Source organism: Camelus dromedarius, chromosome 21, assembly GCF_036321535.1.
Source record: "Camelus dromedarius isolate mCamDro1 chromosome 21, mCamDro1.pat, whole genome shotgun sequence".
NCBI lineage: Eukaryota > Metazoa > Chordata > Mammalia > Artiodactyla > Camelidae > Camelus > Camelus dromedarius.
The window spans coordinates 16,775,666-16,790,065 of NC_087456.1; the positions used below are offsets into that span (position 1 = coordinate 16,775,666).

At 38.2% G+C, this 14,400-nt stretch overlaps 2 protein-coding genes across 4 annotated transcripts in view; one reads left to right on the plus strand and one right to left on the minus strand.

Moving 5' to 3' along the window:
• Positions 1–2,236, minus strand: part of FH (fumarate hydratase) — a 29,931-nt gene extending 27,695 nt beyond the window's left edge. The window contains exon 1 of one of the 2 annotated variants that reach the window (XM_064477211.1): positions 2,123–2,236. In XM_064477211.1, coding sequence (XP_064333281.1) covers positions 2,123–2,221 — 99 coding nt within the window. In that variant the 5' untranslated portion in view covers positions 2,222–2,236. Of the gene's footprint in view, positions 1–2,110 lie in introns of both variants that reach the window. The other variant, XM_010992074.2, reaches the window with a different exon arrangement.
• Positions 845–14,400, plus strand: part of KMO (kynurenine 3-monooxygenase) — a 41,547-nt gene continuing 27,991 nt past the window's right edge. Inside the window, exon 1 of one of the 2 annotated variants that reach the window (XM_010992076.3) lies at positions 845–1,163. In XM_010992076.3, the coding sequence (XP_010990378.3) occupies positions 1,089–1,163 (75 nt within the window). In that variant the 5' untranslated portion in view covers positions 845–1,088. The remainder of the gene's footprint in view (positions 1,164–14,400) is intronic. The other variant, XM_064477212.1, reaches the window with a different exon arrangement.

A 14,400-nucleotide genomic window follows, 5' to 3' on the forward strand; every position in this document is an offset into this window, starting at 1 on the left:
ATTGGCTACTGTTTATGGAAAGGAAGAGGGGAAGGAAGGAAGGAGAGAGGAAGAAGAAGAGACAGAGAAAGAAAGAGAGAGGTGCTTGTAGAAGAAAACTTTGGGCAGAAGAACGAGGTGGCCAAGGGGCAGGGTTAGAAGAAAAATGACTATTCACTATATGCCCTTTTGTTCCTTTTGAATTTCATATCATGTGAATGTATTACCTATTTTAAACAAACAAACAAACAAACAAATAGATCTTCCTAACTACAAAAAAGTTTTCTAGCAACTCTAACCATGTTTACCCACAAGGGGTCACTATTGAATGACATTTAATTCCAGTTGTTTATCAGGGAAATACTGTTCTGAATTCTTCCCACTCTCACTAGGAAGTGAAGAAGCATTTTCATTTATGTTCTTACTTTGTTTTACACATTATATTCCATTGTTAAAAAACCCTCAATTCACAAATATGCTCAAAAATAAAAAATATACGTTTAAAATGGGGTGAAAGAAGACAAAGAAGTTTGATGCAAAAAATTAAAAAAAGGAAGTATTGTTATCTATACAATTAAAAACCTTGCTCAGGAGAACATTAAGACTATGAAAACATTTTTTTCCCCTGGTTGAGTTAGTTAAAGGCAATGCACGAGGACCATTTAGGTGAAATTCCTGACCGGTCTCCATAGATCAATTATGAAACCACGCCGTCTTGTGCTCTAAGAGAAGTGTTAAATGTTCTGGGACATCAGATGAGCAAAGTTTCATTCATAGTTAGTTATGGATGAAAATGAAAGTAAGAATACATGGTATAGAAAAGGAAGAAGAAAAACCTTAAGCTTTAAAAATTCTGTCTTACACATAAGATAGTGAGTGTCTTCACTTGGCTGGATTTTTCAAAATTTGGTAATTGCAGTGAATTCCCTTTTTTCCTAGAGCTGAACTGATTGTCCTTGGGCTAATAATGGGTTAAATGCTATCTTGTAAGTTCAAGGAAATTAGCCCTGCTCAAACACTGCGCACATGCAGTGCTTTGGGCAGAAAAAAGACTGGGGAAATCAGTGTGTGGGAGACAGTTTTCTCCGTGACAAGAGCTGAAACAATTAATGAAAAACACTTCAGAAGTGATGGATTCATCTGACATTCAAAGGAAAAATGTAGCTGTCATTGGTGGTGGCTTGGTAAGAATCTGTTTGTATTTATTATTCCTGTTAGTGGTATTATATTAACTATCATTACTCTTATTTTGTTTGTTTGTTTCTCTGAGATTAACTGCTTTTATTTTTTTTCTACCAGTTTTATTGAGAATTGACATACAAAATGTATAAGTTTAAAGCATACAACATAATGGTTTGACTTAACATACATTATGAGATGATTACCACAGTGGAAGTTTAGTGAATGTCCTCATCTCATATAGCTACAAAATTTTAAAAAAACTTTTTTCTTGTATTGAGAACTCTTAGGATTTACTCTCTTAACAACTTTCATATGTAACATATAGCGGTGCTGATTATATTAATCATGTTGTATATTACACCCCTAGTGCTTATTTATAACTAGAAGTTTGAGCCTTTTGACCACCTTCGTCACCAAAGATATCACATTATTGTTGACTAAATTCCCCATGCTGTACATTTTATCCCGTGCCTCATTTATTTTGTTAGGGAAGTTTGTACCTCCTCATAATCTCCCTCACGTATTTCACTTATCTTTATTATTATTCATCGGTTGTAAGTATTGTTAATTTTCTTTTGAAACTTTTCTGACATTTAAATACACCTTTTAAAAATGTAGTATTAGTTTATTTTGCTATTTGCTCGAAAAGCTATTTTATTTCCATTAAATACAGAGGTGTCTGTTTCCCCCCCACACCTTTTTTTTTTTTTGGTATAACATTTTTTTAAAATAGACAATAAAGCAAATTGAATTTGATTAATCACCAAACTGGCTGTTTTAAAAACAGATATTCGTGTAAACAGTCATTTCAATAAAAAAAAATTGCCCTGCTTTGGTTAATAACTCAAGTTTATACTGTCTAACAAGAATAAATGGTTCCTTTTGTCAAGAAACATGAAATTAACCATGTTGGGTGTTCGCTGGTTATTTGAGTAATTGGGAGGAATACCTGTTTAGTCACCTTACATGGCTGGTCTGGTGGAGCTGGGCTTAAGGTGGTGAGTGAGGTGTTCCCCTGTCCTTGAGCTGGTGAAATGAACAGGCTGAGGTGGCTCCACATCTAACAAGATAGAGGAGGGGGGTCTCTCCTCTGCTTCCACTGCTATTATACAAAAGTTAGTTCTGCTTAATGTGGGGCTGCCTCAACTAAACTGTATTTTTGTCTCTCCTGCAGAACTCCTATTTTGAAGTCAACATATCCCCATTAGTTAAAGTTTAATCATTTCGTTTTTGCCTTTGGTCTAATCATTTGCAGGCTTTTAGTTCATAGGTATTCATTCATTCGTTTACTCAACAAAAATGTATCGAGGGCCTAATATGCACCAGACACTGTTCTAGGCTGTGTATAGATGACTTTTTTTTTTATACCACACATAGAGTTACATAGTTTGTGCTAATTCTGACTTTTGTTTTGCCTTCCTTCTTGTGTTTTCCCCAAAGTATGATGACAGTTCTAACACTTCTGGTTCTAAATTTCAAGATGCTAAGGGATGATACCATGTGCCATGTTGGCCAATGCATGTGACATATGTTGTCATTTCTCCATACCAGGCTTCAGTCCAATTGTTTCCAATCAAAATTTTGCATAAAATGAGAATTCATGTATTGGACAAAATATTATTGAGTGCCTGCTATGTGCCAACATTGTTTTAGGTACTGAGGATATGATCGTGGGCATTCAGCGAGGAGAAAGACCATGGGAAAGAAAAGTAATAATAAGTTAGTCGGTGAGACCTAAGCCCTATGAAAGACAAGCCCTAGTGCTGTAGAGTGTCCCAGCAGGTGTCCCTTTGGAATGTGGTCAGGGATAGCCTTTCCGAGAGGAGATCTGTAACCACAGACCTGAGTAATGAGCAGGAAGCAGCCACGTGAAGGTACAGAAAGAACAGTTTGGGCGAAGAGACAACTGCCCCTGAGAAGAGGGACCCTGAAGTAATAATGAGCTGGCCACATTTTTGGAGCAGACAGAAAGGCAGGAAGAATGAGACTGGAGAAGGGTGCTGTTGTGGCTGCAGAGACTGAAAGAGCCAGAGATCTAGGGTCTTGAAGGGAAGGCATCACAGAAAAAAAATAAGTTCACTGTATTCTTTAGACTTCTCAGTAAAGGTTCTCCGCTCTGTTGCAGTTTCTCCCCCTGGGGCCCAGGGAGAGCCTTTACGGGATTAGACAGAGTAAGGGACTAGGGTCAGTCCACGGGGAGGAAGAGAATGGGAAAGGTGAAAAAAAAATACACAAGGAAGAAGATTGGAAAGAAAATAATTCTGTTCAAGTGTAAACTTTTTATTTTATGCAAATATTGAGGAGACGAAACATGTAATCACTTAATTACCTTTATTATTATTATTTTATTAATATTAAAGTAAACAAAACTCTATTCACTCCATTTTTGCTTTCTACTCCCCGAGCATTAAGCCTATATATGAAAAAACTTTATTACTGCCCCGATATCTAGCACCTTTTACAAACAGAAGTGGAGTAGATTTCTTTGTGGCTACGGATGTCATCCTGAATCTGCTCAATGGCTGGGGAACAAGTTTTCATCTCACTCTATTAATTTTTCTCAGTCTCTTTTGTAGTTTTGCTTGTGCTCCATTTCCTCTCACCAAACAAGTTTTCTTTCAGCCATCTCACTCATGTGCCTATATTTCTCTAACAGGCCTAGCATTTTGAGATTTTTTTCTGCTACCCTGATGGACTTCTAAGGTGCCTCATAAATCCTGTTCTCACCAACATAAGAAGAGAATTCATAGCTCAGAGTTTACCTATTTTGCTGCCTGATGAGCAGTATCTGGAAGGGAACCAATGACTTTAGACAGCTCAAAGTTTTGTTAACTGCCTGCCAAGAACGTGTTTTTCTTTCCTTTTCATTGATTCCAAAGTACCCTGTCCGTCTGTGCATACACATCTATCCATCCACCCATTCATCTGTCTGTCCACTCAAATAGAAAAGAGCACTCCTGCACTGTTTTATATATATATTTTTATTGAAGTATAGTCAGTTTACAGTGTTGTGTCAGTTTCTGGTATACAGCACAATGCTTCAGTCACTTAGGAACATACATATATTTGTTTTCATATTCTCTTTCACCATTAAGTTACTATAAGGTATTGAATATACTTTCCTGTGCTATACAGTATAAACTTGTTGTTTATCTATTTTTTATATATTAGTTAGTATCTGCAAATATCGAACTCCTAATTTATCCCTTCCCACCCCCTCCCCCCAGTAACCATAGGTTTGTTTTCTTTTTTTTTTTAACATTTTTTATTGATTTATAATAATTTTACAATGTCATAGGTTTGTTTTCTATGTCTGTGAGTCTTTCTGTTTTGTAAATAAGTTTGTCCTTTTTTCCTTTTTTTTTAGATTCGACATATAAGTGATATCATATGGTATTTTTTCTTTCTCTTTCTGGCTTACTTCACTTAGAATGACAATTTCCATGTCCATCTATGTTGCTACAAATGGCATTATTTTCTTCTTTTTTATGGCTGAGTAGTATTCCATTGTATAAACATACCACAGCTTCTCTATCCAGTCATCTGTTGATGGGCATTTAGGTTGTTTCCACATCTTGGCTGTTGTATATAGTGCTGCTGTGAACACTGGGGGAGCACTCCTCCATTGTTGATGGTAATCTAAATTGGTCCTTTTTTCCAGAAGACAATTTGAAAAAAATGTATGCTGATAGTCTTAAAAATATGGGAGAACTGCAAAAAGCAGCAATAGCTCTCTATCTTGAAGTCAGCCTCAGAAAGGCACTGCATTTAGAGGAACGATTATCCTTCAGCCTGAGGGAAATTGAAAGCATTAGAATCTTTAATGGGGTCTCTCAAAAACACCAAATCTGAAGTATATTCAAAACCTGTAACAGAGCCTTCTAAAAATCTCACTCACTCTCCATCTCTTTCATGTACGTCTCAGCTATTCCAAAAACAAAACCAAAGACGATACAGAAAACTCCTCCAATGTTCTAGGTAATCAAAATCCTCTCCCCAGCTCATTTCAGACTCTCTTCTACATCCTTTATCATTACTCTGTTATCTTTACTCCGTTCCTCCCCGGTTCTAAGGCCCAGGAACCAATGGGGAAGACAGAAAGAAGGTGTGGCTCTCAGAAGTTTTGGGGGTTTGGTCCCTGTCATGAAGACCTGTGCTTTGATGGACCATTTCATTACTGTGATTGTATCAAAAGCATTGCGTGGGCACCATGCAATTGTTTATAATCCTAAAAATTAAAATAAGTCAAATATACAAATATAAGAGCATCGCACGTAATGAAATGTAATGAAATTGTTAAGTATTTTGATCTAAAATATTTTATGACTCTGACATATATTCATAGTATACTATTCATTTTAAAGGAAATTATAAAATAAAATATACACCTGCTACCATTTTTAAAATAAATATGTGTTTTTATATACATAGAAAATGCTAACACTGGTTCCCCCTGGTAGTAAGATTGTGGGAGATTATGTTTTTCTTTATGTTTATCTGCATTTTCTAATTTTTTATTAAAAACTGTTGAGTTTTTACAAAGTGTCAGGTCTGTACCAGAAATAGCAAGATTGATAAAGTACAAGCCATACACACATCATTTTCTGGGCACTCTCAGCCTGGTGGGAAAATCAGACAGAAATGTAAATCAATCATTCAGTTAATTGTGAGAGATGTTAAAATACATATATACCTATGTACGTCCATGGAATTAAAGACAAAAAGACAAGCCTCATGGAGGAGGAGAGATACTAAGAGAAATTACACTGAGGACATGGGTCTTAAATGAAGGCTAAAGCAGGAAAAAATAGTCCACACAAAGGGAACGTTAGATTCAAAGGCACTTAATTATAAAAGTGCATGGCAGATTCAGGAAATATACAGCAACCTGAATATACTTCTTGCAGATAGTCCGTGGGAATAGCCAAAAAGGAGCTGGAGAGAGAGGCGTGGGTCACATATAAGAATCTTTTATGTCATGTTGATAATTTGGAACTTTTTCCTAGAGACTTCTGAGGAGGCAATAAAGGATTTTAGTACAGAAAAGGCATCATCCATGGGCTTGAGATCTATTTCGAGAGAGATTCAAAAGGAGCAATCAGTAGGACTTGTTGCCTAATTAAATGTGTATCGGTTGGTGGAGAGGAGCTGTGAATATTCTCCGAGGCGTCCTGGTTGGGTGAGGTAGTGGGCAGGTTACCATTCACTAACAGAAGGAATACAGGAGGAGGAGAAGATTTGAAGATTGAGGGATGGGAATAAGTTCAAGGTATGTTGAGATGAAGATTCTCTTAAGACTCTCAGGAAGAGAGGTTCAGTAGTCAGAGATGGCATTCTGGGGAAGGATCTAGGCTAGAGAAAAATTCATGCACAAGCTTTCCTCAGAGCCCCCACTTGGAAGTGTTTGGGGCATTCATCTTATCATGAAAAGAGGGACAGTCAAGACCATTGCTTGGCCTTAGAGCCCATACTCAGATGGTACAAGTCAGAGAGTTCAGAGTAAGGTTTAAATAGTAAAACAACATTTGGCATAAGAGATGCAATCCTGGCATATGTAACAGTGACAAAGTATGAAGAGATTTTCATTTGCTTATTTCAGAGTAAGTGCAGTTAACCATCCAGTTCCTCTCATTACATTGCTATGTTCAAAGATTAAATTCTTCAGAGACCAAGCTACAGATCCATGAGTAGGAGGTATTAACTGGCTTTTTAAACATCTATTTGGTGACAGACTCAGAAACAAACTCTGTGTTTCTTAGGGAGAGTTTTATGTGCTTCATTAAGCCAAAAATAGTTGACACATGTTTAACATTACATTATCAGATTAATTTCAAGTGCATTACAATAAAAAGGCAGAAAATATATGACATTTTTATAATCATGATGCCTCTTCCTGTTAAGGTTAGCACTTACAAATTAAAAAGTACAGTTTTCTCATGATCATTGGACACTTGAATGATCATTGATGGAGAGATCATGTGGGAATCAGCAGAAACTTAGTGAATCCTATTACATAAAATCACACCTGCTGAATGCCTGAGAAGCACAGCTCAACATTTTTTAAAAAACAATTTCAAATTATCCTTTAAACTGGTAAGTTAGGCATCAGTGTAGTAGGCCAGGGCGGGGCCAAAGCACATGACATTTAAAGAAGGAAATAAGAAAAGAGGTGGAGAGACGGAAGAACAATAAATTGGGTAAATCCACAATTATGTAACCAAGGAAACTCCTCAGAGCGCTGCTTAACCATAGACAGGCTAGGTAAGTCGTTAATAAAACATTTAACTTACATATTATTTTATGATCAAAACAGTTTGCTATTGTGGACTTTGGGTGCTTCAGAACAGATACAGAGATTTTTCATCATTGTCCACGTCCTTAATAGAACTGTTTTAGTTCTGTCCAGGCTTAACTATAAGAACTGTCAGGAAAACCACTGCTTGCTCCCGGGAGTTTAACCCTGTCCAGTTTCTTCTCTCCTCTCACCACCCTCCTTCCCCATCGATGCACAGGAACCAGCTGTGCCTTAACAGAGGGTTTGTGGTGGGCTCAGAATGATGTACACTCATTTTCCTTTCCATTTTTATCTTTATTGTCTTGCTAGCCTTTTTGCCTGTGCAACAGCTAAAGAAAGCACTGACAGTTATTCCTGATTAAGCATGTTTTACAGAAAGTGAGAAGGGGAAATAAATTTAGAGCGAGTCTGAAAAGTACTGATGTTACTGATCCTTCAGCTAAATTTATATAATACCTACCAAAGTTTTTTTCTTTTAGTTTTATTCAAACCTTGGGTACACAGAATTGGAATGACCATAATCTTTGTTTCAGGACTCCCTATTACCACTGGTCTTGGAGAAGACATTTTTGTTTATCCATATGTATATTTATTAATAATAAGAAGCAGCAGTACTTTTGAACTCATCACTCAACTGGGAATTGATACATTGCAGTGACTTATAACAACCTCTGTGCTTCTCCCCAATCCATGACATTGCCCTGAATCTTGTGTTTACCATTCCTTTGCTTTTATAAATGTATGTGAAAGTTCTATGTATATATGATATATGTTTATCATATATACACACAAATAATATATATACTTCTAAAAATTATGCATATACATATATCTGTGATTTAGGATTTCTTGGTTGGCCTTTCAGGATATTAAATATGTGAATTGCTTTGCAAAATTAAAACCTTCCACACACTTAATGGTTTAAATGAGGGCTGACTACATTTTTAAACTAACCACTACAGTCTGCAGAGATTGAATAATATGAAAAAAGTTAGGTGACTGCAGTATCCATGACAAAAGGAGACACAAGCCCTAAACCATCAGATTATTAAGAAAAGGAATATCCAAGTGCTTAGATGCTAAGGTGCCTTGGAGCAAAGGAAGCAAAACTCGTGTGGAGTGAATAGTAGAAGAGGACTCAGGTCCTCCTGTGCCTGCACACCTGTACTCACAGGTCCCCTAAACACCGCCCGGGTGCAAGGCCCTCTCTCCTTACCCCCCACATCCACCGGGGGCTGCTGAGGACCCATCAGCCTCACAGCTCAGAGCTCCTCTAGTTAAGCATCCCCTCCCAGGTGTCCCCTCGGCCAGCTCTGTGATTCCTCTCTCCCAGCTGAACTTCTCTTTGCTACCTTCCATTCCAACCTCTTCCACAGAGCCCTCTGGATCTATGTTTTGGTGTGCTAAATGTCAGTGTTTTCGCTTTATTTATTGCATCTCCCCCCAGACTCCTGGCCTTAGCTTAAACCTGAGGACAGCAGCTGCCTTGCAGCCTTCTCCTATGGCTCAAGTATCTGAAGATTGGTGGTTGCCATGGTAGCACTTATTCTGCACTGCAACTTTCAGCCCTGTAAGTTTCCATTTTTACATGTTAACCCTTTGAGACTTAACTTATCTCCTTATACCACCTCTGTCCTCCTCACTATTGTCATCAACCCACCTCTAGGTCACTTCCTCCCAATATTGAAGACTTCAGTACTTACACATAATCTTTTTTCTATACTCCAGCCTAACCATCACCTTGAGTGACTATCAAAAGTTTTTGTTGACCCATCCAATTCCCTAGCCCTTCAGTTCCTTGAATTCTGCTCTCAATCCCTTCCACCTCTGCTATACTTCAGCCTCCAAGTCCCATGACCACATCCTGGACCTGCACCTGATCATTCCACAGAACTGCCCCATCTAGGATAACAGTGTCAGACCTAGGACTCCCTGATTCAGCACCTCCTAGCTTCCTAGCGCTCCCATTCAGTTGCTTCTGCTACGTCTGTTCTTCACAGGGACCTCCTACATTCCCCGTTCATCAGCCCTCTCTGTCTTCCTTCCATCCCATCCAGCTCAGCTGTTAACTGTCCATCAATCCAACTAATACTTCAACTCATTGCTTTCTGTTTCATCCATGTGGCTGAATCCCACCCTGCTTAATTCCAGTGGTTTTCTTCCTCTGCATAGAATCCAGGCTGTTAATGCTACAAGAGAAAAGCATATAACAAAACCTCACATCTTGGTGCTACTCTTAATCATGGTCTCAATCTTCAACCATGTGCTATTCACCCACACTTCTACTTTATTAAGCAGCCCATGTTCTGGACCCAGATTGGATCCATCTGAATCTTGACACCAACTGCAGCACTCACTAGCTGTGTTACCTTAGGTGAGCCACTTAACTTCTCTGTGCCTCAGTTTCCATACCTGTAAAATAAGATAATAAAGTATCTACCTCCTTCCACATCAGAGGAGATTAAATAGAGCAATGAGTGAATGGTACATAACAGCTACTTCACGTGTCTGTACATTATTATTATTGTTTCTTTAATCAGATTTCTGCTTCTTTTTAGTGGTTGTTTTTAACCTTTATCATGTGTTTCTTCTACTTAGACGTCTCTGCCTCCTGATTCAGTCACCCTTACTTGGCTGACTCCCACTCATTCTTTCGGTCTCCACTTAGATTTCACTTCTCCTGAGAAGTCATTCCCTACCTCACTCTATAACCCTCTATTTGGGTTAAGGGCCTTTTCTCTACTCTCATAGCTGCACTTTCCCCACCATACTATTTATTACCCTTTGTTATAATTAACTATAATGCCCTTGAGCGGCCCAGGTGTATCTTGAACTCTGTTGTGTAGCACCTAGCACAGAGCTGGCACAGAGAAAAAAATTAATAAATAGATGTTAAATAAATACATGAATAGTATTTGGAAAAATGAAGGCCCAGACAAGACCATGAATCCCCTCAGGGCAGCCATTATGTATTATGTTTGGATCACTTTAAATGCCTAGAAAGAGATCTTGTAAGAGTTAGAAATCAATAAATATTTTCCACATAATCATTTTTCTGTGCCTCTTGAAAGTTGTTTTTGAATTTCCAAAGATTCATACTCTTTATCAGTTTGTTCCTTCTCTACATATGTGTCAAAATAGTCTCATTCTTCAAAGCTCAACTCAAAAATGATCTCCAGGAAGTTTTTACCAGTCCCTTTGTTCTGGTCATCTATTGCTATGTAATAAACTACGCCAAAACTTTGTGGCTTAAAACAAAAATCTATTACTATGCCTCACAGTTCTGTGGGTGTTCTGTCATGTGCCTAGGGGTGCAGTCATCTGAAGGCTTGACTAAGCTGGATGTGCAAGATCACGCACTCCCGTGGCTGGTGGTTGGCGTTGGCTATTAATGAGTGAAACGTTCAGCTGAGGCTCTTGAGCAACTGCCTGTGGCTTGTCCACATGGCTTGGGTTTCTCACACATGTCAGCCTCCAGATAGTTACTCTTCTTACATGATCACTGGCTTCCAAAAGGCAGGATGCAAAAGTTTCCAGGCCAGCAAAGGACTGTGCCTGACAAATGGCTCAAGTGTCACTTCTGCTGCATTTTATTGGTCAAGACTATCACAGGCCCACCTGGATTCAAGAAATAAATTCCATTTCTTGATGGAGAAGTATTGAGGTCACATGGCAGAAGAGATTTTATTATGGCCGCCTTTGGAAAATACAGTCTGGTACATCACTCAAGGCAAAATTAATCTCTTGCGTGTCTTATGTAAGATTTCATTTAGTCCTTTTTTTTTTTTTTTAACATTGATTTCCGCCTTTGGACCTAGATTATTTTGCAAGGAAAGGTCTCTAGTTTATATGCACTCAAAACATTGGGTAAATTGAATAAAATTCTAATGACTAAAACATATAATTTTTTTTAAAGTATGTGTAAATGTTTTATGATTAAATTTATTTGAAAATTTAACTGATCAAAATCAAAATTCAAATAATGTGAGAAATCTGCAAAACTTTTATATAAAATTTACTAAGCATTGATTGGTTTATATGTTTATCTCTTTTTAACAGTTAGGTGTTCCTAGGCCTGAGCACTTAGCTTAATAATCTTTAGGCCCCTAACGTTTAGGAGATTAAGTTATATGTAACATGCTCAATAAAATTTGGCTTGGTTTGGTTACAAATTTTATTTTAAAATGTAATCTCTACCATTCATGTATACATTCAACAAATATCGATCAGGTACGTATTATGTTGCAATGGTTTTGGCCAAGGATAACATGGTGAGCAAAAACAGTTTGCAGCTTAGTGGGGCAGAACAGATATTGATTACAGAAGCACCCTAAGAATGTGGACTTTCCTTTGTGATGAGCTCTTTGTATTAGATTTTTAGGGCAACAGAGTACCAAAAACAAGTGGTTTAAAAAACAGCTATTAATTATTTCACAGTCCTGGAGGCTATAAGTCTAAAACCAAGGTGACAACAGGGTTGTCTCCTTCTGAGTGCTGTGAGGGAAAGCACTGCTCCAGGTCTCCCTCCTTGGCTTGTAGATGGACGTCCTTTCCCTGTGTCCCTTTACATCATCTTCCCTGTGTGAGTGTTTCAGTGTCCAAATTCCCCTTTCTATAAGGACTCCTATCATATTGGGCTTGGAGGCACTCTAATGACCTCATTTTAACTTAATTACTTCTGTAAAGACCCTGTCTCCAAATAAGGTCACACTCTGAGGCACTGGGGTTAGGACTTCTGCATATGAATTTGGGTGACCGCAATTCAACCCTTAACGCTTCTCAAAGGAGAAGTTTGTAGCGCTGTGAGACATCCTAAGAGGGGGTTTGAGGTAGTTAGATGGGCCGAGGCAGGCTTCCTTGAGGAAGTAAAGCTGAGTGGAGACCTGAGGATAAGTGGGCTAGAAAAAGAGGAAAGAGAAGACTGTTAGCCACGGAAATCCTCTTGTGAGGGCGAACCTGGTGAGTGCAGGAGCTGAAAGTAGGCTAGCAAGGCTGGAGTGGAACAGTGATGTGATCTCCATAATTTAAAAACATTATGGAGAAAATCTGAGGTCTGCAAGGAGTCATTTTTTCTCTGAGAGGCTTATGTTTGCTTCTGTTAAGTGTCTGTGGTTGCCAGCAATCCCAGATGAACATAATTCAATCAGGGCCAGAGATGATTCCTAAGGCTGCTTTGGTCCCTTTGATCACTGGTTTATTTCCAGTTTATTCTACTTCTAAGATATACCTGTTTAGGGTCCTAACTCAAAGCCTGGGCATTTATTAAACCCTCCTGAGCAGGGGTTTGGAGTGTGTGTCCTAAACTCCAAATTTTGTCCTTTTAGCTTCATGAGTCTATCAAAAATCCTGCTGAGATTCTCAGCCTCCCCTACAATCAACTGATGCCAAGTTCTCCTCTCTGGGCTTCCTTTTTCTCTTAGCAGAAGACTTAGTTCAAATGACCTATTGCACTATTACAACAAATGGCTGCTTGTGGAGAACAGATGGTCAAGAAGTCAGATGAATGCTAGTAGAACAGACAGGAAGCTTACATTAGTCAAGCATGATGCTTGTGATAAAGCAGAATGGTGAAAATGGAAAGAGATGGATAGATGGAAAAACATTACACGGTAGAGTTGGTAGAACTTGGAATGGATTGGTTGTGGAGAATGAGGGAGAGAGGGTTGCCGAGAACGATTCTGAGATTTCTAGCTTGAGCAACTGGGTAGATGGGATGTTATTCATTGGCATAGGGAATATGTGGAGAAAACTGACACAATGTGGGGCAAGGATCACAAGTTTCAGTTTGTCTCTGTTGATTCTGAGGTGCTTTGAGACATTTAAAAAGCCACATTGATTCAACATCTATGTGCATGAGCTTGAAAGGAGATCTGAGTGGGAGACGTAAATTTTCACATCACCATGGATGTGAGAGATGGACCAGGAAGGAGGTTTGAGAAACTCCAACATTTGATTGTTTTCTTTGCAAGGGTGAAAGAGAGAAAGAGGAAATGGCCAGAGAGGTATGAGAAAGCAAACAGACAGGAAGGTTAACGTTCCAAGAAGAAAAGTTAACAGTACTGCGTGCTGCTGAAAAATTGACTGCGATCATTGTAGACTGTGTTACCAAATTTAAGTTGCTAGTGGTGAGGCAGTAAACAAATCACTGCAACTCGTATAAACATATAGGAGGGAAACACTATAAAGCCGTGAGAAGACAATAAACAAAAAATTCTTCATAATCTCAAAGTTGGGAGAGATTTCTTAAGCAGGATACCAAATGCATTAACAATAATGTAAAAGATTGATCAGTGCAACTACATTAAAACAAAGAGATTCTTGTCATTAAAGATACTATAGAATTTTTTAAAAAGCAAATCAGAATGGAAGAAGATATTTGCAACATTTAAAAATGAGGCACTCTGTATTCAGCTCTCTGAATAACTCAAATAACTCAAATAGAAAAATAAAGGCAGACAGTCCAACAGAAAATGGGCAAGAAACTTAAACGGACACTCTACAACAGAGGAGATCCAAATAGCCTATCAGTATATGAAAAGCTGTTCAGTCTCTTTAGCAGTATCTATTTATTTTGGCAAATTAAAACCACATTCCCACCTACCACTTTGTTTAAAAGTTTGAGAACACCAAGTGCTGGCCAAGATGAACCCTCAGAAGCTGCCAGTGGGAAAACATGTTCGTACAAAACTTTGACACAATTTGGCATAATAAAGGTGAAGATACATAAACTTTTGATCAAGCATTCCACTTCTGTGCATAGAATCTGAGAAGAAATCATGCATATGTGTACCAGGGTACATGTACAAGAATGTTCTTTGCAACATTTTAAATTTTCCCAGGCCATCATTTCACAACGTACAGCATATATCAAACCATTATGTTGTATACTTTAAATTTATATAATTTATACATCACTTATATCTCAATAAAACTGGAAAAACTAA